This window comes from Microcebus murinus, chromosome 1 (assembly GCF_040939455.1).
Source record: "Microcebus murinus isolate Inina chromosome 1, M.murinus_Inina_mat1.0, whole genome shotgun sequence".
NCBI lineage: Eukaryota > Metazoa > Chordata > Mammalia > Primates > Cheirogaleidae > Microcebus > Microcebus murinus.
Genome location: NC_134104.1, coordinates 107,067,671 through 107,094,651, shown reverse-complemented (window position 1 = coordinate 107,094,651; position 26,981 = coordinate 107,067,671). Strand labels below are relative to the sequence as shown.

General features: G+C 35.2%; 2 protein-coding genes across 8 annotated transcripts in view; one reads left to right on the top strand and one right to left on the bottom strand.

Moving 5' to 3' along the window:
• The window catches only part of MED12L (mediator complex subunit 12L), a 317,206-nt gene that overhangs the window by 220,734 nt on the left and 69,491 nt on the right, over positions 1-26,981 (top strand). For all 5 annotated transcript variants that reach the window (XM_012782864.2, XM_076004646.1, XM_076004647.1 and 2 more), the window contains 4 exons: positions 17,595-17,742; positions 22,915-23,033; positions 23,764-23,907; positions 24,747-24,910. In XM_012782864.2, coding sequence (XP_012638318.1) covers positions 17,595-17,742; positions 22,915-23,033; positions 23,764-23,907; positions 24,747-24,910 — 575 coding nt within the window. The remainder of the gene's footprint in view (positions 1-17,594; positions 17,743-22,914; positions 23,034-23,763; positions 23,908-24,746; positions 24,911-26,981) is intronic.
• Positions 6,371-26,981, bottom strand: part of P2RY12 (purinergic receptor P2Y12) — a 43,621-nt gene continuing 23,010 nt past the window's right edge. For 2 of the 3 annotated variants that reach the window (XM_012782873.3, XM_076004653.1), the window contains 3 exons: positions 17,342-17,490; positions 9,283-9,449; positions 6,371-7,549 (listed from right to left, as the gene is read on the bottom strand). In XM_012782873.3, coding sequence (XP_012638327.2) covers positions 6,507-7,535 — 1,029 coding nt within the window. In that variant the 5' untranslated portion in view covers positions 7,536-7,549; positions 9,283-9,449; positions 17,342-17,490 and the 3' untranslated portion in view covers positions 6,371-6,506. The remainder of the gene's footprint in view (positions 7,550-9,282; positions 9,450-17,341; positions 17,491-26,981) is intronic. The other variant, XM_012782870.3, reaches the window with a different exon arrangement.

The following is a 26,981-nucleotide window of genomic DNA, read 5'->3' as shown; positions in this document are numbered from 1 at the left end:
GTCCGAGAAATTAGGAGCCTACAAAGTGAGAGTAAACATTTAAAACCCTGTTGGGCTCCAAGGAAATGTAGTTAAAATCAGTAAAGTCACATTAGGTATACTTTTTTGAGTGATTATATTATCTTATTCAGTCTTTACAACAGTCCTCAGAAATCAGTTCCATTTTAGAGTTAAGTAAATTAAAATGCAGAAGTTAAACAGTTTTCCCAAAGTCATGCAACCCAAGCCTGCTGTAAACCCATGCAGTCTGGTTCCAGGGCCCATGCTTGGGACCTGCCTCACTTTCTTTCCTCCCTCCCTGAAGCCATAGATTGGGTGAATACGGAATTGTTTACTGAATTTTGGAGTTCTTGAGCTGGAAGGAATGAACTCCGATGCTCTGATGCATGAGAAGGAACAATCAACTATAAAGATTAATAGACTTTTGAGACTTCTGCTCCAAAGTGAGGTTTGATTTTGAAAACTTAAGTTGGTTCAAAGCAGTAGGATCAAGAGGGAACCTAGGCTGGGCACAGTGGTTCATGCCTGTAATCCTAGCATTTGGGAGGCAGAGCCAAGAGGGTTGCTTGAGCTCAGGAATTCAAGACCAGTTTGAGCAAGAGTGAGACCCTGTCTCTACTAAAAGTAGGGTGGCACATGCCTATAAACCCAGCTTACCTGGGAGGCTGAGGGAGGAGAATCTCTTGAGCTCAGGAGTTGAAGGTTGAAGTGATCTATGATGAATCCAGTGTACTCTAACCCAGGTGACAGAGTGAGATCCTGTCTCAAAAAAAAAAAAAAATTTCACATGTACATCTAATTCTATATGCTGACTTGCTAAAAGGTATCTTAAAATCTTCTGCTGCTCCTTAGACTCTGTCTTAATGTCAGTGTTATTGGACCATTTCATAATGTAGCATATTCAAAGAAAACAGTGGTTTTGAGTGCCCATGTTATTTAGCATTGTTTTAGAATCAATGCATACTATTACTTTCTTTTTTTCCCTGACTTCTGAGCCAATTGAAAAATTATACATGGAATTTAGGGATTGCTTCAACCCAGGAATTTGGAGTTATAGTAAGTTGTGCAGGTTTGAGTGAGACTTTGTCTCAAAAAAAGAAAAAAAAAAAAGAAGAGGAGAAAACAAAATAAAGAGAGAATCAAAGAAGATACAGTGAAAGGTTACTGAAATTATCCTGCCAAATGGGAATAAATTATTGTTTTTATTGTAGTTCCTCTTGGATTTCTCAGTTGGATCAAAGCTAACAGTCCAAGAGTTCTTGTTGATGTGATTAACCAGTACCATATCTATAATATCTAAAAAGATGATGAAGTTTTTGCTTTCATTTGGGATGAAAGTTGAAGTGGTAACTCCTATACTTCTATACTCATAGAAAAGATTTTTATTTCCCATCAAAGTATACCATGGTACTTTCTCACATTATGTGAAATTGTTTTAAAATTCCATACTAGATTAATCAAAAGTGGTAATAATCTAAAATAAGTTATGCAATTTATCAATAAATGTAGCAATCTGTTTTTAAAATAAAATCAATGTTAGAAAATCTCCACATGTAACTAGAAACAGGCAATAATTTCACTGTTACCTGAAATATTTAATATTTAGTTTCAAACTTTTTATTACAAAAGGAAACCATGTGTTTAAAAACTCAAATACATATATAGTACAAAGTGAAAATTAATCCCCCTTATATGTACATACCAATGTATATGTGTACAAATATATAAACATATATTTACATTTATTTGCATATTGGATCTTTCTTTCATTCCATGTTAGTACATGTAGACTGACCTAACTTTTAAAAATTGGTTACACTATATAAATTTACTACAGTTTAGTTGTTTCTGATGGATATTTACTTTGTTTACAATTTTTCTCTATGAAAAACAATACTGGCCAGGCAGGCGCAGTGGCTTGCTCATGCCTGTAATCCTAGCACTCTGGGAGCCCGAGGTGAGAAGATCACTTGAGCTCAGGAGTTGGAGACCAGCCTGAGCAAGAGTGAGACCCTGTCTCTACCAAAAATAGAAAAAAAAATTAGCCAGGCAACTTAAAAATAGAAAAAATTAGCCGGGCATGGTGGTACATGCCTGTAGTCCCAGCTGCTCGGAAGGCTGAGGCAGAAGGATCTTTTGAGCCAGGAGTTTGAGGTTGCTGTGAGCTAGGCTGACTAGCAAGGCTGACACCATGGCACTCTAGCCTGGGCAACAAAGTGTCATTCTGTCTCAAACAAACAAAAAAACCCAACCAATACTACAGAGCTGTGGTCCCCAACCCCTGTTAGGCAGTGGGCTGCACAGCAGGAGGCGAACTGTAGGTGAGCAATGGAAGAAGCTTCATCTGTATTTATAGCTGCTCCCCATTGCTCACCATCCCCCCCCCCCAAGTCTGTGGAAAAATTATCTTCCATGAAACCAGTGCCTGGTGCCCAAAAGGTTGGGGACTGCTGCTATAGAGCACATATGTATCAATATATTTTTGAATATTTGTTCTGGCATATTTGTAGGAAGTTTTCTAAAAGTAGTATTGCTGGATCAAAAGTTATGTGTCAAAATAATGGATGATATTTTCAAATAGTTTTGTAGAGAGATTGTACCAATTTGTAGTCTCATCAATAGTGGGGTTCTCCAACAGTATCATTAAAAGTCTTTTCAATCTGAAACTTACAGGATGAAAAAGCTGTGTGGTATATACATATAAAATTATTTGCTTATTAAAGATGGTATGTATCTTTTGAAATTTTTGACCATTTGTATTGCTTTTGGAAATTGACTTTACATGCTCTTTCCTTATTTTTAAAAAGCAGTCTCCTCAGTTGCTATTGATTAGTAAGCGTATTTCCAAATTTTAATTCCTAGTGGCAGCATTGCAATCCCACCTTGGGCATTGCCAACCAATGGTGATCAGCCACAGCTACAAGTGTACAATGTGTGATGATTGAGTCAGTGCAAAGCTACTGAAACACCTAGATGCATGAAGAAAGGGTTCTTTTTCTGCAAAGAGTTTTTCTTATTGTTTTTAAATTACGGATCCAGGCTTAGGCAATCTTCCAGTTAGAAAATTCTTATGTTTTGCAGGCCATGCAGCTCTGTTGTAGCACAAAAGCAGCCATACAAAACACACAAATGGACATAGTTGTATTTCAATAAAACCTTATTTATGGATGCTGATGTTTGAATTTCATATAAATGTCACTACTCATGAAATTTTATTCTTTTGATTTTTTTCTCACAAACATTTGAAAAGGCATGTGCAATATTCTGATAGAAGAATGCAGTGTTTAATGATTAAATCAGAGTAATTGGAATATCCCTCACCTCAAGCATTTATCGTTTCTTTGTGTTAGAAACATTTCAATTCTGCCTTTCTAGTTACTTTGAAATATGTAATAAATTATTAACTGTCATCACCCTGTTGTGCTACTGAATACTAGATCTTATTTGCTATATCTAATAGTATTTTTGTGCCCATTAACCATCCCCTCTTTATCCCCTCCTCCCCACTACTTTACCAGACTCTGGTAGCCATTTACTCTTGTAAATGTGTCCAATTATTGTGTACCTGTAACAGTTCAAAATAAAAAAAAAATTTAAAGCATTCCTAGATTACAACCTGTATGAAAACAGGCAGTGGGTTGGGATTTGGCCTGTGGGCTTCAGTTTGCCCATACCTGCTTTAGGCTTTTTCTGTGAGAAACCACTGAGAGAAACTGCCAGTAAACAGCCTGCTAAGGACTTGTAAGCCACTAAGGCCATGGACAAGACTTTATTTTGTCTCATCTTCTGAGCTTCTCGCTTCTCTCCCCGAGTCTGTAGAATTTGGCTTCACTTTTTTTTTTTTTTAAAGGCAGTGTGAAATGAGGGGTTATTATGTATATTAAAATGGCCAAGGCTGGAGATAGTGACATTTTCTATGTGTAATGAGCACTCCATAAACACCTCTAATACTGTCTTGAATGGATTCAATTTGATGTTTGCTGTAAGAGTATATGATGGTCTAATGTTTTTGAATAAAAAAAATTCCAGCAAAGTATGATTTAGAGTTTATGTAAATTTTCCTATTATATATGCATACTTAAAAATACAGGTAACTCCAAATACTTTTCAATTGTTGTTATAAAAATATCATATCATTAGCATTTTTTATTTTTTTCTCTCTCTTGTGGAAATTGCCATCTCAGTGAATTACAGGGTGTCCCAAAAGTCTACATACATAGGAAAAATGGGAAATTGTACATCCTGAAATATAGTCCAAAGAGAAAGATTGTTCAGGTAGTATTTGTCTTCCCTGCTGTACCCCAGAATCTGACCTCTGTAGCACCATGTTGTGATTAATTTCAATCTATTGTCTACTCCTGATTTGATGTGTGAAGGGGAGGGGATCTCCGTTTATTTTTGTCATATGCAAAATAAGAAGGTTGGATTAGTTGATCTCTAGATTCTCTTCCTGGTTTTCTTATAGCTTATGCAAGTGTATGCATATGATATTAGAGTGAACCCTTTGAGTCTATACAGCAGAAATGGCTACTGCTGTTTGTTCCAGCAGTACATAGATTATGTATCTTTTTGATCAAGGTCTATGTATCTTCACTGACATTCAGTGTTCCCTTGCAGTGGTGCTAGAGAAGGAAATGTGGCCACTTGAGAACACATACCATTTTGGTAGTTAAATGAGTTCAGCTTTGTACTGAAATGTAACTCAGCAGAAGTTGTAGAGGGTTTGTATAAAAATGATTATTATTGAAGTTCAATGAACTTCTTTATAGTACAACCCATGCTTTTTATTTCTTCTGGCATTATTTTAATATTTAGATATTGGTATCTGTGCCGCCTTCTGTTTGAGAATCACCTCTGTGGATCATGAATAATTGAGATAAGTGATGTGAACTTTCATATGTGTTATATATTTTTTTTTTTTTTTTTTTGAGACAGAGTCTCACTTTGTTGCCTAGGCTAGAGTGAGTGCCGTGGCGTCAGCCTAGCTCACAGCAACCTCAAACTCCTGGGCTCAAGCAATCCTTCTGCCTCAGCCTCCCAAGTGGCTGGGACTACAGGCATGCGCCACCATGCCCGGCTAATTTTTTCTATATATATTATTTGGCCAATTAATTTCTTTCTATTTATAGTAGAGACAGGGTCTCGCTCTTGCTCAGGCTGGTTTCGAACTCCTGACCTCGAGCAATCCGCCCACCTCGGCCTCCCAGAGAGCTAGGATTACAGGCGTGAGCCACCGTGCCCGGCCTATATATTTTGTTTATATTAAAAATATCAAATGGCTTGTGTGGAATCATACATGTTATAATGTACATGACATGTATATATAATGGGATTTATAATGTCAGCTTATTTTGTCATTTACATGTTATCTTATTGAGGTGAGATGCCATCTTCAGAAGAGACCATACAACAGCATGTAATAAAAGTGTTGGCAGTGATTCTTTTTTAAATGGGTTTGATGTTTGATATATATGGGGAGGTGGTATGGTATCTAATATCTTTGAACAAAGAAATTACAACAAAATGTGATTTAGAGTTTAATGTAAATTTTTCATATTATAACACAAACAGGTAATTCCAAATAGTTAAATCACTTTCCTCTTAGTAGTTAGGCTATGCAACTTTGTAATGATATTTAATTTTTCTCACTAAGGGAGAGTATTCATTAACACAAGTAGCAGTTATTTTCTATAAGGTAATTAATAAAGGAGTCAATGATGGTATTATATCTATTAAAGTTGTCAAAATATTAGCTAAACCGGTTTCTCTAGTGTTAGGGAATACTTTTTATGTTAGTATTAGAATGTCATAAAAATAACTCTCCTTTAATGACTTTGTTTGATATTTCTGCTCTTTATTGAAAAGATATTCTTTAAATCTCTATCTTCTTAATGAAGATTTTTATAAAATCTTCTAATCAAATCTTCAATCAGTCTAATCAAATACCATTTCAATTAGTTTAAATCCCTTTAGGTTTCTGCGAATAATTACAAGTTAGTATTTATTATTATTTGTTATGCCACTAAGTTTTTGTAAGTAGTATCACAATATAGGGGACTGGGATATATAGAGAGGGAGATATATACATACGCATGTATATCTTTAGTATCACTTTTGATAAGTTTATATCAGGTTGATCATTCATCCTTAGATGATTATCAAAAAATAAAATTGTGATCAATGATGTATTTTACAGTAGATATTATCATATGATTACCCATTTTGGCAAAACTATACACCATGAATTCTGTGTAGTTTTGCATGCAGCATGGCAGTTGGATACAATTTGTTTTGCTGCTACATAGCTACAGGCTACATTATTTTTCTACATTTAAAGGTAGCTTTTAATACTGGAAAAGTAAATAAAAAATTTTTGTAGTCTTTTATTACTTTTTCAAGTTATTAACTTCATTATTTCTTAGTCAGTGTTAATATTTTTTACATAGTGCTTTCCTTTAAGTAGTTATGATCACCAACATAGTGAAATATTTCCTCCATTAATTTGTTTACATTGGAGTTTCTTCACTTGTGTCGCCACCATTCTGTCCTTTTTTCCTATTTTCTTGGGATGAAGATGTTGCAGAACTGGGACATTTCACCATACTTATCAAGGAATTTCTGAAGGACTTGCAAAGGAAAAAATAGATGAATGGATCCAGGCATGCATTTAAGGAAGTTAACCACAGAGTGCTCTCCTTCACGTAGAACAGAGTATTTTCAGCAGCACAGTCAAAGACATCCCGGGTTTGGCTCAGGGTGTAAGGAATTCGGGCAAAATGGAAAGGAACAAAACAAATAAAGAATACGGCAATGATAATGAAAACTTTGACATTCACCTTTTTCCTGGGGACTTTGCCTACTCCCCTTGTTCTTACATATGACTTGTATAGTTCTTTCGTAATGAGTGTGTAACATACAATGACAATTAAAAAATTAATCCAGAAAATGACTTGACAGATGTAATTGACTATTTCATGCCAGACCAGACCAAACTCTGATTTGAGGAAAGAGCATTTCTTCACATTCTTGTCTCTCGGCCTCCTGTTGGTCAGAATCATGTTAGGCAAAGAGAGTAAGAACATGAATGCCCAGATGACAACAGAGAGAATCTTAGCCCCCAAGAGATTGCTGGGATTAGACGTTTTAAATGGCCTAGTGGTCTTCTGGTAGCGATCAATAGTTATCAATCCAAGGAATGAAATGCTGATATACATCGTGAAATAAAATATGACAGAGGTAACTTGGCACACAAAGGTTCTCAGTGGTCCTGTCCCCAGTTTGGCATCACTGAGAATTTTAAATGGAAAAGTTAGAATCATGAGAAGATCGGAAATGACTGTGTTCTTAAGAAAAATAATAAAGTTTGATTTACTGCGGATTTGAAAGAAAATCCTCATTGCCAAGCTGTTCGTGATGAGTCCAACAAAAAACAGAACAGTATAGAGCAGTGGGAAGAGGACCTGGGTGATTTTGTAGTCTCTGGTGCACAGACTGCCGTTCCCAGGCACAGAGGTGAGGTTGTCCAAGGCTTGCATCTCTTCTTTGCTGCCTAGAAGAGGGAGGGAGGGTGGGTATAGTTATTTTCAGTCTGAGGTAGTTGATTTTGCTGTTATCTCTATTAGTTTTTTTTAGACACAGCCTCTAAAAATTGAGGTTTCTGATCTTTATTGTAGCAGTTAGTAGAAACACAGAAAACTGAATCTCAAAATATTTCATCTCAGCAAATATTCTGTCCCTAGAGAAATGAAGTGGTCTGAAGTACATTATGTGAGGTTGTGGATACTTTGTATTTCTTATTTGATGTTTGCTTCTTAAAGCACATTTTAATCTTAGAGCCCACGCATATTTGTGTGTAAAAGCTAGAAGAGAAATATTTGGGCTATACGTCACTCTTTTCCAGCTTCACTTCCATGCCTTTTAGCTTTTTTAGTTTCTATTCAGTCACTTTTCCTAAACCATCCTTATTCCCGAGCTTCATTTACTCTAGTACCATCAAAGTATTTGAGGGAGAAATGACTGATAATTGCCTATTAGAATTTTAAGGTAAACAAAAAAGTAAAGAGATTTGTGTAAGTCACCCTTGGGAAATTTATTACGTGAATAAGATACTGAATCAGAAAAAAGTAGCCAAAACATTTTCCTTTATAATCGGAAGATATTCCTGCTTCTATATTGCTCAGTCATCCATTAAAATATTGGCCTCATAAAGACTCATTATTTAGCTTCAAATATTTTAACCCATGTATATCTCATTTCCAACTCTGCTCTGTGTATTTGAAGTTGTTACATACATTTTTCTTGAATATCATTCAGTAAAAGTTTTAAAGTAGTAAAAAAGTAAGGATATAGTTTGTGTATATATGGCTATTAGTTGGCATTCCTTACAACATCCACACATACTTTCTATGTTTATGGAAGTATACAATGGTAGCTAAAATAAAATATCAAAACCACATTCTGGGCAAAACCTCATTCTTTACAACAGGAAACTGTAAAGAAAACTAACAATTGACTTGAATATGCTATCTGGCATCTAAGTCTTGAAATTTGAAATGACATATGTAAGCTTTTTATTCCACTAAAGACAAATGAAATTGATTCTACATAAAATATTATTCCTTATAATTAAATACAGTAGTGTTGAAAGTACTAACATCTAAATTAAAAAGAAATAATTTTCATGTAAAAGATTTAAATATGACAATTTTCCCAAAATGTCAATGGAATTATTTTTTTCTATCCTTAATTATTAAAAGTAAAACAAGAAAATGTTGTCACAGTATGGCTTCAATTTTCCATACCTTCCCACCTGTTTAGCTGTTTTTTAAAAAACTAAACAAAACTCAATATTTTATTGACACAAGATCACTGATTTTAACCTTTCTTGCTACTGCTATTTGCTCTTATGCGTTCATTCCTTGACTGTTTTGGAAATTCTGCTTTGTGAATGCTCATTTTACATAGATTATAAGTTATTTAACAAATATTCCTGACATTAAGAATTTCAGCTTCCTCTATCGATATTTAAATTTCATTTAATATAAGTAAAATAGGTAAAATTCTTTGTATTTTATTTCCATGCTTTAATTTTTCTTAATGAAAAACTTAATGATTGTCTCTGACACCACTATTTCAACTGGCATTTTAATTTTTATTCCAAATATGTGCTTGCATTGATATTGTTATTTAAGGCTTTCAATTTTAAGAAAAACAGTAAAAATTTACACACATATCATAGTGTAAATACATATAATTGTCAAGTACTTCTAGATATAACATTACCTGGTTACTCTGTTGATTCTGAAGGATTTAAATGTCTCCAGTAAGTGGTAGTTAATGCACCCTGTAGAGTGGCATCTGGTATTTTCCTTTTAATGTCTTAGTTTAGTTGCCAAACCTCTTTGTGATAGAGAATTTGCTGAGTTTTCATCAGTAAAGTCTTGACTGCTCTAGAGAGAAATAGAGGGAGAAAAGAGAAACAGGAAGAAAGGGCTTCACAATCAGAGATTACCTTCAAACACTGTGGCCTCAGAGCTATGCAGGCACTGACTTTCTATCTGTCTGCTTTTAGGACTTCTGCTTTTATTTCCTGGTAAATATGGGGCGAAGGTGTCTGAGAAGTCATCTTTTAAAAAGCAGTTTAAAATCTTGTGGCTTTTTACTGAAACCTGCCATAGAATTGATGATTTATAACTTGGAGTTCTTTTGGTTATTTTCCATGCAAATGATAAATCCAAGTTGAGATCAAGCCTTCCAAGTCTGTGTCCTGGGGAAGGTCGCAAGCTTGCTTTCTTACATGGTTATTTACCTGAAAACATATTACTCTGAGCATTGGATGATATATTTCCTTCTAACAAGTAATTACATTAACTCAAAATGTGTGCTGGTTGGGGATGTTAAAGTCTCTTGCCCTTTGTTTTTTCCTTGGTTAATAATGTCATAATTTTAAATCTGTGTTTGATTAACTCCTTTGTAGGAGAAACAGTTTCCTCCTATTATAAATTATCAGATTTCAAAATTACATTAGGAAAGAAAAGTGGTTGTATCCATTTCCAGGCTTATTATATAAAGTGTCCTTTGTGCTTTTCTTAAATAGAATTTAAACATAAACAAGCATTTTTTTTTCTTTCTTTTTACCTAGCTTTGAGTTTTTGGGAAAATATATCATTAAGTTAATGCATCCTTGTAGCGCTATTATATACAGTTCTTGTACTTTTAAACCCAAAGGGCAAAGGATATGGTCGAGATGAATGGAATGGCCAAACTTTTTGCTGCTTTACCTTTCTATAAATATTGCTGTGCACACTCCCATGCGGTATCCGTCTGTTAACAGCAGAATCATTCGGATGGGTTCCTTTACCATGAACACATGTTTTGGTTGTTTTGAGTGTGCCTCTCTCTTTAAATGCTAAATATCTTCTATAATTGTTTGCAAAATGCAGAGCAGCAGCTCAGCATCACCTGGGAACTTGCTAGAAATGCACATTCTTGGGTACCAACTTAGCTCCAGAGAATCAGAAACTCTGGGGTGCTCTAACCCCTCATCTGTATTTTAAGGTGCCTTCCATGTGGTGTACAGCACAGTATAATTTGAGGACCATGGATTTAAAAGGACATAATAATTTTGTTGCCTTTAACAATTTGAAATTAACCTGTGAATTTCAGTCGCTTTAGTTGTAATTGTCAGTTGCATAATAATCCCTATGTGTTGATCATCTAGAGGGATTAGTTTGATATTAAACTCTGGGGAAAGTTGGTACTAAAGTTATTTTTATTGTTAAATTAGAATGTAAACAAATCTTAACTTTCATTACTCATTAGAGCCTCAAAATTATACTTTCTAAAAGAACTTTTATGCTGGGTATACTTCATAATAATAATTGCCAATATATAATTTCTTACATTGTCATTTATTAATTAACTCATTATCTCAACTACTCTCCTAAGTAAATACTTATATTATCCCCATTCTCTGGATGAGGGAAGCTGAGGATCAGAGCAGTGGAGTTCAATGGAGATGTCATTCCAACCCAAGCTGTCTAGTTCCAGAGCCTGCATTTGTAACTATTCTGTACCTGAGAATCTTCCCTGGTTCACCTTTTCCTCAGCTCCCTCCCTACGTTGAGACCCAGGAGTGAGAGATGATCATCATGTGTGGAATGTCTGTACTTTTTTCAATAAAATAAGGGTGATACTTGCCTTTACACCAAATTGTAAATTTGAAAGGATGTTTATGATATGTTTCTAAGATTCTCAGATGAAACAAGGCATTTAAAAGAAAATCACAGTTATTTTCAACAAGTCAATCTTTTTTATTAAAGGAAAACTAATTTAAAATACTTAAAATCATACTACCTTATTGAGAACTTATATTTCCAAATCCCTAGAAGGGCTATCAATAGGGATTTGAGAAATAAAAGAAAGACTCCATTCCTTACATTAACTTGTCTTTTCTCTGATTTTAACTCACTACCACTCACCTATTTGCAAACCATCTCTGATAACATTTTTTTTTATTGACAGTCTGCTAAAGGTAGTCTACTCTTCTGAAAATATTTGCTTCAAATGGGATTGCTCTAAACCCTGAGATCCTTGGAGAATTAGGTTTGGGCATGGGGTAGAGATGTTATAATTAGGGGATTTTATGAGTTCTTAGGTTGTTTTAGTCCTAATGACTTATGTCTAAACGTCATTTTGACATTAATGAGTATTTTGATTGAGGACATGTGTTTTGAGGCAGTGTATAGTTATATCTGCTAGATTGGCTTTATCCATCAGAGTATAGAAATTTAGGTTAGATACACAACAGATTGTTGGGCAATGGAGTATTTAGCAAAAGAGAATGCTATCTATTGTGATTAAATTACCTGATATCCCATTCTTGGGTGTTTTACTTCAAAGCAGAATACTATTATACATATAGCTTAAATTTTCATCAGTCATATTGTGAACTAGAAGGTATTGTAGAACAAAGGTTTCCTGTATAAATCTAACTAAATCAGTTCCCTACTTTCTTGACTTAAAGAAAAGGCACTTCAATTCAGTTATAGTTATTAATGAGAAAAAGCTTCTAATTTCCTTGTTCCTTTAACAATTTCCTCATCCACATGCATACTCATTTTTCCTCCCCAACCCAAAGCTTATTCCTGATAGAACATTTGTTTGATGTTATTTTATACAAAATCATGTGGTATTAGTGAGAGATTCAGCTGAAAGAAAAGTTTGAAAACATCTTTGAATAGTTTTCCATTTAATCAACTAATATTTTTAGCTGAAATACATTGTTTTTAAAGACTGGTTTTTACTGTTCTTAAAGATGAGGTAGGATGCTGTTTACTTCATGATGTATACTGGGTTTGCATTTGATTATTTAAGCATATAAAATTAGGGAGTAGTACAGGTATGAAATGCCACATTTTGTTTTATCAGAAGTACAAGTACCTCTACTTCATCTATTTTCCATTAGTATTTGGAAGAAAGGAAGCACATTCAGAGTGAGATTTTATTTCTCTTCAGGGACATTAGTAATTTTAAAATTCTATGACTACTGGATCACTGTTTAAATATCAGAAAATACAAATAAGGTGAAAGGAGAACATACAACTCTTATAATCTCACCAATGTTATCACACATTTGACAATATTTCTAATTCAATATACACACATTTTGACAATATTTCTAATCACTTATTTTAAAGAAATAAAGATGATTTTAAAGCAGACCTCTATTTAATTAATGTTATTTCTTCTTTCTAAGGATATTTGGCTCAAGAAACATATTTTAATACCTATAGTACCACAAGACTGCTAGAGTTTGGGGCACATATAATCCTAGCTTGTTCTTCACCAATTAAGTTTCTGTGAATGTGAGATAATATCTGGAGGATGAGATTTTCAGAACTCAGTTTACAGGAGAGATGGCCCTTTCAGTCCAGTGGCAGCAGGTGTACTAGCATAGAAGAGATAGCTTCACTTCTCCTATAATAGACTCTCCAGTTGATACATTTCCCTGCTCAACAAATGCATCCTTTAGGGAATAACCAAGAGAGTAATATTTGGGTGATTATTTCAGATCCTTATTATTAGTTGCAACTATGCACCTTGAGGGTGTTTAAATACCAAGTTGAAAGAGTAGAAGTTATTGAAATTTTTGGAAATATTTGGTACATTTTCTTAGGTTGGCTTTATTCTCATTTTGTATAAATTGCTATTTGAAGATATGTACATTTTCTAATTGTACAAAAAAAATTGACGTAAACAAATCTTATAGGCTATTGAAAAAGAGTAGTTTTTAAAATGTTTCCACCTGTCCTCTTTGAAGCCTGGTATAGTAACTATCATGATTTTCCTAAAAATCTTAACTGTAAGCAACAAATATTGTCTTTACACCCCATGTGTGGTTGACCAGTGATTCTTTTCCAGCTGTCTGCATGCTGCTGTTGCTTTTCAGTTTCCCCCCCACACTTGCAACTCATGACTTTGCTTCTTGGCCCAACTCCCTGAGCATATCAAGGTCAATGAACTGACTCCAGCTTCTTTGAGTTTCTCACTTCTTCACCTCTAATTTCTCTGTATTTTCACTGATTTTCCTTTTTTTCTGTAGTTAAGTAGAAAGGTATAACTTTCTTTTTTTCCATATTAATCCAGACAAGAGGCCCTTATGTCCTTCGTCCTTTATTAGTTATCTGCTCTCCAATCTTGGTTTCCTCTGTGGAGACATCTTTATTTGAGATATTTGAGGTTTGAAGCAAGAGTTTGATGTTGATTATCCTAACAAACTTTCTCTTTTCTCTCAAGCCAACTCCTGGTAAATGTGGGTCACTTTGCTACCTTCACCATTTCACCATCAACTCTTACTTCAACCTTTTGTTTCCTGCTTTCTTCCCCTACCACTTTAGGGAAACTTCTCTTTTAAGTTTCACACGTGGCTTTCAGTAAACAAGTCAGAGAGGTCACATCCATTCTTAACTCCACTGGACATCGTCCATGGTCCTCATCTTTTTTTCTTTCTTTCTTTCTTTTTTTTTTTTTTTTTTTTGAGATAGACAGGTCTTGCTCAGTCACTTTGGGTAGAGTGCTGTGGCATCAGCATAGCTCACAGCAAGCTCAAACACTTGGGTTCAAGTAATCCTGCTGCCTCAACCTCTTGAGTAGCTGGGACTACAGGCACACACCACCACACCTGGCTATTTTGTTTCTTTGTTTGTTTCTAGTTTTAGTTGCCTGGCTAATTTTTTCTGTTTTTAGTAGAGATGGGTTTGCACACTCTCTCAAGCTGGTCTCCAACTCCTGAGCTCTAGGGATCCTCCTGCCTCGGCCTTCCTGAGTGCTTGGATTACAGGCATAAGCCACTGCACCCGACCAATAGTCCTCATTTTTATATGTCCCCTCTTGGCTTCTGTGACCCTGCCTTATCAGACTATCTCATTAATTATGGAGAGTGAGTGTCCACCATTTGGTGGCTCCTTTACCCCCTTCACTATCTCAGCTCCCTTGGCTCTTCTTTCCTAAAGAGAATGTGGAAGCTTTGCAGCCCTCCCAGGACTTGACGTGTTGCCCTCATTCCTGAGCTATCACCTCTGCATTCGTGCCCACATTTAACCAAGTACTGCATATTTACAGTACATTTCGACCTACCCTTCAAATTCCTCACACTTATAGGTAAATTCAAGAGCTCCCTGTCCTAATATTCTTTTTATCCTTTATCAAATTTTATCTAGTGGGTTCTTTTTGAAGTCCAGTGAGATACACATTTTTTACTCATTGGATTCAGATACCTGATCCTTTCCTAACTTCCTTCAGATATCTATTGGTTTTGCTTCTTATCTTCATTCTCACTGCTAAAGACTTAGTTGACCCTAAAACTTTTTAGTTCTGTCTCTTACATCTTCCCTTCAGTTTTCTCAGCACTCAATTATCAGTTTAAGTTTCCTACAAAGCTAATTTTTGTTATCTTCATCCTTGCCTTATTCCTTTATGTGTTTATTAGTCTACTTATTCCATATTTAGTTTATTCAACAAATATTCAATGCCAACTCATTGTCTATTATGGAGAATATAAAATGAATAAATCATACATGGACCCTTTTACAAAATTTACAGGGTAATGTAGAAGACAGATGTTAAACAAATACCTAGAAAATAAGTGGATTACACTGTGATCAGTGCTCCAAAGGCTACTTCTCTTCCCCTGCCCCCACCTCAGTTTTTCTGTGGGAAGGGTTTTCAGTGAACTAGAGTGACAGAGTGAAGGACTTGACGCTGTATTTGTATGTTGCATGTCAGCAAAGTGAAATTGAGGCTGTTGAGAGATCTTAGGTGGAGGAAAGAGCAGCAGCAAAGGAAGGAAATGCCCCAGGGTCTTTGGGAAACGGGGAGTAATGCAGCACAGCACAGTACTGCATTACAGTACAGCACAAGTACAGTACAGTGCAAGAAAGGAGTGCAAGTGTAGAATATGAATTAACAGCAGTGAGCATTGTGTCCAGGATGATCCTAAGCATTTTATATGCTTTCAGGTATTCTTACAAAAGGAAGACGTGTTACTGATTTTTCGAAAGAAAAATTTGAGGCTTAGACAGGTTTATTATGTGGGATCATGGAGTTGGCAAGTGGCACAACCAGCATGTGGTCATAGCTCTCTTAGCCTCAGGCTAGGGCAGTTATCGGTGCCGTGTGGGGCCACAGCGATGCTGTGTGGTTGTGATGAGCTCACAGATCTTTCCAGGATGCCTTCCTTCATCACCCCTGTTTGGACTTCTAGGTCTGAAGATACTACTTTTATGATATTGAATCTGTGCTCCTGGAATATAGGAAACATTCTTTGTTGTATTTTCTCAGAGTTCCCAGCATCTTGTCTTGCCTTACATAAGTAATCTAAAAGTGGGGTTTGAATAATTTTGCTAACATCTTTTTATCACCCCTCACATAGACATTTACATGAGGACCATTTGATATGTGCCTTAACTGACAACAGCTACAAAGGCACATTCCTGGGACTTCCTAGGTTTTGTGCAGTTTTCTCAGGGCCCTACTGTTCCTTCACAGGGCTCACATACACACATCCTGGCAGACAAAAAGGAAATATATCAGTAATGCTCTGAAACAACAACATAAATTTGAGGTTTGCAAGCAGCTCAGCTCATTGGAATGTGCAGCCACATGTAAGAATCACTTACTATGTCGACACTATCCTACAGTTAGGGCTATCTTTTGAAAATTTTGGAGAGGTTTAGATACTCAGTATGTTAAATAAAAACAGTTTCTGGGTGAAACCTGCCCCTAGCTTTTTTTTTTTTTTTCTTTTTCCCTTTATAGAAGCAAATTTGAACACCTGAAATGTTAAGAATTATTTGGGGTTAGGGGTGTGGCAAGATAGATCAGCAGGGTTTACAGATGTCTGTTTCTGGTAGTGTTTAATACAAAAGGAACCAGTGCAATGGGAAATGGTAGCAAGTGTATGCCTGAGCAAGACAGACTGACAAAAAGAGATCAAGGGCAAAGTGACAGAGAACTGGAGAGAAAACAGGCTCTTAATTCAAGATTGCAGAAGTGAAATGCTGCTTTGTACAGAGTACACATGGTGAAGAACTTGGGATCAAACATTGGAGCTCTCCAAGTCTGAGGTTTTTGCTGTTTGTTGCAGCCTCTGCTAATTATGAACACAGTGCGGTTTGTTTTCTCTGTGAGTTCTTTTCTCATGTCAGCTCCTTAGGCTAAGATAGATACTGATAGAAAGGGTAAAGATGTACAAAGAGTAAGGAAAGGAGAGGTATGGAAGTGTAGAGCTAGAAATTTTCTAAAAAAATGGAAATCTGTAAGATCCAAGGGAGAAATTGGAATAGAAAAATCCAATGCCAGGCATAAGAGAGAGAACACATCCCGGACTACTTAACTTTGGCTAAGAAATGTGTGCACTGGTGTGTGTATGTTTTTGTTATGCTCTGATTAAATAATTTTCTTTCTCATGTGGGGGGAAAATAGTGTTTGAATTCGCTGTGGGTTGGGAGATGATCCAAAAGGAAAGCATGGTGGTGGTTGCATTTTTAACTATTTGAGACCTCTGTGCTTTACTGTTTTGTCATTTGGAAGTAAATATATATGTATCTCACACAGTCCAGTTGGAAGTAAATATTTTTTATAAAAATGTTTGAGGATCCTAGCATGATTTGTTTTCCTAAGTATAAAATATTTGTTATTGCTATATATAAATAAGCAGGTTTACAGAGAAATAATACTCTCCTTAAGGAAAAGTATGACTAGATAGTTATGTTACATGATGTGCAATTAATACTATGTTCAGTTTTAAGCAATGAAAAGGTTTTCAATAGCCAAAACTTACTCTGTAGGGTACGCCCACATCGAGTGCTTCCATTAACACTTCAGGTCAGTTGTCACTTTTTTTTTTACTTTAGCAAAATCCAAACTGGAAAAACAAGGGTGTTGCCAGTGGAGGTTGAGGAGAGTTGAAGGGAGGGCAGGATGCCACCACTGCAAGCCAGCATGGAGAGGCTGTGGTTAGTGCATTTCAGGGATATGAAATGCAGCCCCACCCCTGCAGCCAAGGGTTTCAGAGTGCATTTTCTGTTTTTCAGGACGAATCTTCAAGTCATGAATGTAACCAACGCACAATCCTTCTCTATGGAGTTGGCAAGGAGCGTGAGGAGGCAAGGCATCAGCTGAAGAAGATTACCAAAGATATCCTGAAAATCCTAAATAAGAAGAGCACCACAGAGACAGGGGGTAAAGGGCCTTCTTGTGTTTGCTCCCATTGTGTTGTGTCTAGCCTTCCCTCTTAGCACAGTTTTTATCACTGTCACCAGAGTGTTTCCTCTTCTGAATGACTATCCATTGAAATGTGAATAAGCACATTTAAGTTTTAAGGCCTTGTTTCCATTTATAGTAATCCTTGTATTAAAATACTGTATTCGGTAGGTAGATGTATTCTCTACTGTTCTATACTTCCCAAATTTTCTGCAGTAGTAATACATGAAGCATTAAAGGATGAGTTGGAAAACCCTTAGTCTGGAAGAGGTCCATTTCCCTATTTCTTTATGATCATTTTTTAAGCTTATAGTTTGCTGCTGTTGCGGGGCATTCATATTTGCATATTAATTGGAAATCATGGCGGTATATTTGCTGATTTAGAAATATAATTGCAGTGGATAGTGACGGTTCCCTATATCACCAAGTGATTTAAAGTAAAATAGAAAATTGGGTCTTTGCCCTCTAATGCCTTCTTTATTTGGAATGCTCTTTCCTCATCCTTTTAATATAGTTTTTACAGTGAAGCCTTGCCTTTATATTATGTCAGCACATTGCATAATTGGAATTTTACAATTATCCACTTCACATTTGCCTAATTATTCTTTTCAGGGTTTATTTCATGAGGCAGTCAGATGATTTAAAGTATGATATCATTTTATATACTCCTCTGCCACCGCTGGTGTTTATTTCCCTACTACTTAAATAATAGAAAGAAAAGAAAGTTTGTGTTTGCCCCGTGTAAACCACATTCTTCCCACGCATGCTGTGAACCGTCTCCAGGAACCCTACTTCAGTACAAAATGCTTTTTTATGGACCTCTTTTTTTTTTTTCTTTTTAATATTTTAATTTGTTAAATTAAAACCTTTTTTTCCTGGGTGAACAATTGTATAACATTTATGGACCTCTTGACAGGGGACCTAGACTTTAGACTTTAACAGGATAAATTGCTAGAGTTTGTCCACACTAGATCTTTCCTAGAGAAAAGTGCAGATAGAAATAATGTAGATAGCTTCTTTTTCTTCTTAGTCAGTCAATAGGGGTGCACACGCAGAAATATGGTACAAGGGACAACACGTTTTTCAGTCTGCCTATGGTGTTTTGCGTATCTCATGTTGGAGATGATGGTCCTTAATACCTGTTGGGAAAGTTACTTGCTTATCATTTACATCACATTTCCTGATGCCCTTCCGTTGCCAGCTAAGGACTTTGAAAAACACTGGCTGTCTAAGGGAACAGCAGAGAGTTGTGAAAGGGAAATGAAACCTGCTTGTTGTTGGCTTGTTGTTATTGAGCTTGAAAAAGAAAGTGCTCTGTCTAAGAAAACTGTTTATCTGTTATTTTGCTGTTTTTTTCTCTCTCTTAGAGAAAAGAGGAAATGGGTTGCATTTAGAAGGCTGAATTTAGAAACCCTGCAACTAGCTAGCAAAGACTATTGGAAACTACTTTTCATATAATTAGAAATGGGGGGGGGGCACTTTAAAAGGTTCAGTAATACCTGTTTATCTAAGTTACTTTCTGAGGGTTTTTCCAGATCCTGTGGAATTTTGGATTTTGGAATGTTGGGGGCGGGGGGGGGGGGGGGAAGAGGAAGGAAGGAATGTGGTATTCTTTTCTGTCGAGTCTATTTACTTCCTTTACAGTTTTTTTAATGAAATGCTATAGTCTTTTTTTTTTTTTTTATCTTTGTATCAGGCCCTTAAATAGGCAGTTCAGGCATATGAACTCAAAATAAGAAAATCATTGTTGTCCTGTGCTGTTTTTGAGATACAGGTTGAGTATTTCCTATCAAAATGCTTGGGACCTGAAGTGTCTCAGATTTTGGAATATTTGCATATACAAAATGAGATATCTTATAGATGAGACTCAAGCCTAAATGTGAATGCATTTATGTTTCATATACACCTTATACACATAGCCTGAAAGTAATTTTGTTTTTCCCTTGGGGGTGCTTAATAAAGTGTGTTGTGCACCTGTGTTTTGACTGCAGCCTGTGACAGGTCAGGTATGGAATTTTCCACTTGTGGCATCATGTCTGCATTCAGAGAGTTTGGACTTTGGAGCATTTCAGATTTAGGATTTTCAGAATTGGGATGCTCAACCTGTATTAATAATAGAAACACCACTGTGGGACAGCATCTGCAAGGGGATTTTTGTCTTTCCTTCATTTTACATAAGATTCCTTTACCAGAAAGATGTTAATTTGTTATGTAGAGAGCTGCCTTCTGATAAATAGTCTTAATTTTAAATCACTACTTAAAATTTAGTATGTGCACCATAAGCTAACTGACTATACTTCAGATTAATGAAAATTTGTCCACTTTTGTTAGCAAATTGAGGACTGGTAAACAGAACTTGTGTTAGCATGTGTTTACTTTCTGAAAAAACAAAAAATAATATTTTGAGGACTCAACTCATTAAGAGTATTGTCAGATCAGCCAGGCCTTACCTAGGGAAATTTATCATCTAAAGTTTAAATAACATTCCCGTTGAATGGTCAACCAGAGATTGACCATTTCATTTTGCAAACCAGTTGTGGTGGCTCGCACCTATAATCCTAGTGACATGGGAGGATTGCTTGGAGCTAGGAGTTCTAGACGAACCTGGGCAACATAGCTGGATCCTGTCTCTAAAAAAAAAAAAAAAGAAAAGAAAACAATTAGCTGGATATGGTGACACATGCCTGTAGTCCCAGCTACTCAGGAAGATCACTTCAGCCTAGGAGTTTGCGGCTACAATGAGCTATGATTTTGTCACTACACTCCAGCCTAGATGACAGAGCCAAACTGTCTCTTAAAAAACGAAGTCATTTTCCATTTGCATCGACTAGTCATCTTTTTTGGTTGCCAGTGGTGTGTCTTGAAAATATTAATGAAGTTTACTATAGCAATCTTTAAAAGGCCAAAACTTTCAGGACTCAAAGATTTAAAAAATGAAAATCAAAATTAAGCAACAAAAGAGCTAATTAACATAAAACAGATGAAGAAAATCTATGTATTATGGCATTATTAATCATGTCAATATTATTAATGTATTGAGAACCATCACTAATTTTTTATATTTTTCTTTTTAAGTGGATGTATATTGCCAAGAATCAATTATATCCTTTTAGATGAGGTTTGAAAAGTTAGCAATATATACATAAATGATGCCTGTTAACACAAACGAAAGGTGCATTTGGGAGTTCTTAGCTGGATCTGCTTCCTCAATTATGTTGTTTTTCTTTGTTTGGGGCTCAGAAAGTACTCAATTAATACATTAACTCCACTTTTAAAGCACTTTGTACACAAGACGATTGAGGTCTTCAGCCTTGGATCAAAGATGTCAATAAATGAAAAATTCAAAAATTTGGATATTTTAAATATGTTCATGACATGTGAGCGGCTATAGTGAAAGCATAATTCCATGCTTAATTTGTACTTAGGGTTTAGATATTTAAAAAGGTTTGATGAATTTGTTCTTTGTTGTTACTTGACAAAAGTGGTACAGGCTTGTAACTTATGTTACTTCAGTACCTTTTAATTTTGTTTCACTCTGGTATCAGGGCTTATTTGTTTTTTGAGTCTAAATAATAATTTCTTATTGTTGAAAGGGAAGTTTCTTTCCTTCTGTTATTTTTTAAAACCATCATAGTTGTCATCAGCAAAATATTTTTGAGTTCAGTGAACTCTTGTTCACTTCTTGTTATCTTTAATATAGAAATCTGTAGAGTGACATTTGTTCTCTGAAATTAAACTTTCCCAAATTAGAAGACAATGCAAGTAATAGAGCTCTTAGCTTTAACTACTTAGAATCATAGTGTTAAAGGTGACTTTAGAGATTATATAATCCAGCTTTCCTTTTGGTTTTTAGATATTTCTTTGTAAATACATAGTATACAAATATTTTAAACCAGGATTGAATCTATTTTTGGATTTTATTCTTAGAACTGTTAAGAAGGATAAGAGTTCACCTAGAATAAACAATGTAATTTTTTTTAGTTGGAATTTTCTTCAAACCTCTTCATGCTAAATTGACAAATATAGCACTTTCCCATTAATGTGGAGTGACTTAATTCCTTGCTACCCTTAAAAAAGTTAGGAATCGGCCGGGCGCTGTGGCTCACGCCTGTAATCCTAGCTCTTGGGAGGCCGAGGCGGGCGGATTGCTCAAGGTCAGGAGTTCAAAACCAGCCTGAGCAAGAGCGAGACCCCGTCTCTACTATAAATAGAAAGAAATTAATTGGCCAACTGATATATAAATATATATAATATGATATATATGATATGATATATATATAAAAAAATTAGCCGGGCATGGTGGCGCATGCCTGTAGTCCCAGCTACCCGGGAGGCTGAGGCAGAAGGATTGCTTGAGCCCAGGAGTTTGAGGTTGCTGTGAGCTAGGCTGACGCCACGGCACTCACTCTAGCCTGGGCAACAAAGCGAGACTCTGTCTCAAAAAAAAAAAAAAAAAGTTAGGAATCATGTCAAGTTCTTTTCTTTTCTTTTTTTTCTTAAACATCTTAAGCTGATTCAGAAAAGTATCAAGGTGAGTCTCCAAAGAAGATGCCAACGAAGGGTCCTTTTATGTCAGAGTGAGGCTGAGTAGATTTCCCTTTGCCTTTCACTGTGAACATCATCTTAATTTAAAAGTCATTTAGTTAGAAATGCTCATATAAAGGCACTTTTCATGCTAACAAAACTTAGGAATTATTCACTAGAATAGATAAATGGTGGTATATTCACACCTTGGAATATTATACATAGGTGAAAACGATTAATTTTTAGAACAAATTAAAATAATTTCAACAGTATGAATCAGTCTAACAGCATAATATTGAGTGCATTATGCCAGCAGTGAAAATTATATATTGTATAATTCCATTTATATAAAATTTCAAAGTGAGCAGTAGTAATCCCAGCTGTTAGAAGTCAGGATCTTGGTCCTCTGGGGAAAGAGAAGTTACTAGAGAGACCAGATGGGGTTTCTGGGGTTCTAGAATATTATTTTATGATTTGAGTTTCATTGCATGTGTGTATTTATTTTCTAGAAACTCAAAGAATATGTGTACTTTTTAGGTATATCATTCTTTAATAAAAATTATCCACTAAAAAGTCTAGAGCTTCTATTAAATGGCAAATAATTTACCTACTTTATGTTTAATTTAGTTGGGGATGAAGGACAAAAATCCAGGAAAAACAAACAAGAAGCATTTCCAACACTGGAGACTGTGTTCACAAAACTCCAACTCCTCTCATATTTTGATCAGCATCAAGTGACATCACAGGTAGCCATTTAAAGCTGATTTATTATGCATTTGGAATATTCTGGTTAAGCATAGCTTTCATGCAATATAATTTTGCCTCAATTGATTTAATCAATACATTTTATAAACATACTTGGAAGCATCTCAAACTGTTAGGTAGTTTGTTTTTAAGTGTCAGGTTGCCTTTCTCAGAAGAATTAATTTTTACATGTAAATATTTTTACTTTATGATAATAGCAATATATAAAATAATCCCCAATGTAATACTTAATGCTATTACATTTTGGTCCTACATTGCTATTGATAAGGGAGACATCTGTTGATAACTGAAATAAAATACTATAAAATTGAAAAGAAACCAGATATGTTTTGCTTTATAAATCTATTCATATTCAAATAGTCATGTAAAAATTAGTATTTTTAGTTCTATAACTACGTCTAAAAATGCATCTAAAAATTAATATTTGTAGTTGTCCTGCAACTGCAAACCACTAGAATAGTTAAGATCTATATCTTAAGGGGACAAGTTGTTGTATTTTTTCAAATTATAGTTGTTGTAAGGAGGTTATTTGATTTGCACATTGTTTTCATTTTTTTAGAAATATAATACGTTTTAACTTTCATCCAAATAGAATCACACAAATTCAAATGTCTCACTTATAAAATTAAAATAATTTAATTTAAAGATTGTTTGGAATGAATATTGGTCTTATAATTATTTTCACTATTGTTTTCACTATTGTTTGCACAGATCTCTAACAATGTGCTGGAACAAATCACAAGCTTTGCTTCCGGAACATCCTATCATCTCCCATTGGCTCACCATATTCAGCTCATCTTTGATCTCATGGAGCCAGCACTGAACATCAATGGACTAATCGATTTTGCAATACAGGTGTCAAAGAGACCGTGTTTGTCTTAACTTATTTTTAGGAAAGCAAACCTTTCAGGCATATTGGCATTTTAAATGAGTCAGTTGTTGTACACTAACACTGTTTTAAGGACACAGTACGTGTTTAAATAATTGAGACAATCTGAATTAACACGTTTCAACTATTTTTAATTGTAGCTATGTTCGCAGTTTTCTATTACATAACTACAACTGATGCTAAAATATATTCTGTAAAAATGTGACAGTTTTGAGGACTTTTTGGTCTTTTGTTATTTTACTTAAGGAAAGATGAAAGTTTATTTGCTTTCCATAATAGAGTATATTTTAGGTTAAAAGTTAAAAAAAACCAACAAAACCCCTTATCCCACGATATTTTTTATGCACATTTGAGTTCATTAATTATTTTTTGGTATTAGTGAATAGAAATAAGACTCGGTTTCTATTTGCTTATTCCATAAGAGGTGTTAACTTTGCTAATAAAGAGAAAATAATGACAAATAACTTGCATTTTATTAAAAAGAAGGGGGAAAGGGAGGAAGAACTGAGGAGTGGGGATGTTCTCTAAAATTATCCAGTCTAGAAGTATGGGCTGCCATAAAGTTTCAGAGCTTATTTCAGTACTGAGCACTTCCTGATTGTACACATCCTGATGTCTAGACAGAGGAACAAGTCTATAAATTGGAAAAGGATTAAAAATAAAAAACAATTTAATTCTTTGGGGAATGTTTTCTTAGACTCTGGTTGTATTAAAATGACTCAGTATGTTCATGGTTTATAAAATAAGTGTCTTTCCTGCTTGCTTTGGCACCTACATTTTTATTCAATCTTTTCTCCTGTTGTAGTTACTAAATGAACTGAGTGTTGTGGAAGCTGAGCTGCTCCTAAAATCTTCCAGCCTGGCAGGAAGTTACACAACGGGACTGTGTGTCTGCATCGTGGCTGTTCTCAGGAGATATCATAGTTGTCTGATCCTGAATCCTGATCAGACGGCCCAGGTGTTTGAAGGGTTGGTATACAAGGTGTCATTATTGGTTTCCCAGTCCTAGAGTGTATAATTTGTGATGAAATAGTAGTTTTAAGAGAAAAATAGTATTAATGCCTGTTTCAGTAAAAACATAGTTAAAGAATGCTTTTGCCAGAAAACATTTATCAGAGAAGGAGATGTAAGCATATTGAATATGTTCTTTTTAATAAAGCATGATTCTTTTCCTTCCTTCCTTTCCTCCCCCTGGTTTATAAGAGGACAAGGCAGTCATTTAAAGCACAACCCAGCATCATGGCTTATGTGAATAGTGAATACTTGCAGCTTCTTCACTCATGTGATTTCAGTTTATATTTAGTGAATCTAACACCAGATAAACTTTGCACACATTGTCATCTTAGGAATTTTGTTCTTTTATTTATTTGATTAATTAAAATCTCTTTTGATAAGAGTTAACCTAGAACAAATGACTTTCTTCATTCTGAGTCCTTTTTTTTTTTTTTTTTTTTAATGTACTATAGGCCAGGGTATACTACACTACCACTAGTGAAGTTGGCCTAATAAATTGCCTAATATCTGCATTAGAGTCGAGATTAAGGGGACCAAAGAAGTATAATGAGCTCTCAAAAACCTATTTAAACTGCTTTTTGTCCACTCCCTTGTCCTTCCCTCAGAGCTTTTTTTTAAAACACAACCTATTTTTTCTTTTTCTTTTTTCATTTTTTCCACCTGGCTCAAAAGAATCGTGGGGTTCTTTGGTTTCATGTACCTTTTTAAAAAATAACCTAGCATGTATAATCAATTTATACTTTATTCTAGAGTGGCATCAATTTAATAGCTCTTCTGGGGTAAACAAAATGCTACCTTTATGTATATTGTGCATTAGGAAGTGAAATCTGACGCATCCCAAAAACTTTTAAAAATGTGAGAAAATATGCATCTTAGAATTAAGGAAATACAGAATTAATTAGTAACTCAATTACTCTGTAAGGTTTGAATTTTTAGAATCATTTTTTTAGGTCAAAAAACTGAGACTCAGGCTTGCTAAATGAAGTGTTTGGTGAAGTGATATACCCAACACCACATAGCTAAAAAAAAAAGTGTTTCTATCTGGGAGCTCATTCATGCTTTTTGTACCCTGCTTTTTAAATAGTGTATGGAAAACCATTAGTTCTTCATGAAATAAATTTAATGGGTTGTAACGGGTAGTTTTTGTTTGTTTTTTGTGTTATTTTGCAACTGATTTCAGTATAATTTATTTTGGCATTTTAAATTATATTTTTACTCTATCATACATAGTAAGGACAAGTATATTCCACAAAATTATTATTATGAGTTTTTTTGACTCATGTGAATAAGTGTACTGAATCACAATGTAATATGTTTCTTATTTCTAGCAAATCAAAGAAGTTGGGGAAATACTGACTGCTACAATGGGTACCTAACAAACTCTCAATAAGTGCTTGTTTACTTTAGTCAGAAAGTAAGTCTTTGCTTTATAGGTTGTATAGGAATTTTTTTATACTTTATGTGGTTAACAGATTAAGTCATTATTTCTTAATTATGTGACCATTTTGTTCTGATCAGCTTTTTTCAGCTGTCAGGTGGCCCCATCCGTGGTGTCAGTTCACAGGGACTAGAATACTCCTTTGCCATTTCTTCAAGTCGTCTCCTGGGTTCCACCCGTGATATCTGAGTCCATTGTGTTTCTTGGCCTTAACATCCTACGCTCTTTCCTACTTCCCTCTGAATAGCAGAGAGAAGTCTGGTCCGAGATTCCAGAGACCTAAGGTCTCCTCTTGGTTCTGCTATGAACTAGCTCTTTGCCTTTCAGCAAGTCACTTCATCTTTCTGCACCTCACAGCCCTCTTTTTGCAGTGAGGAAGGTGACCAATGATTTCTAAAGCCCTTTTCACTTTAATAATCTGGGTCACCTTTGACACTGTCAGTGTGGTGTTATGGCTGAATCCTGTAATGAAATGTAAGATGGTAGTGCAATCAGACTCACCGGTAGGTGGATGGACCACTAGTGTTTACTTCTGTGCCATATGGCCTTTTGTGTTTTATCAAATGTGGACAAAGAGGCAACAGTTCA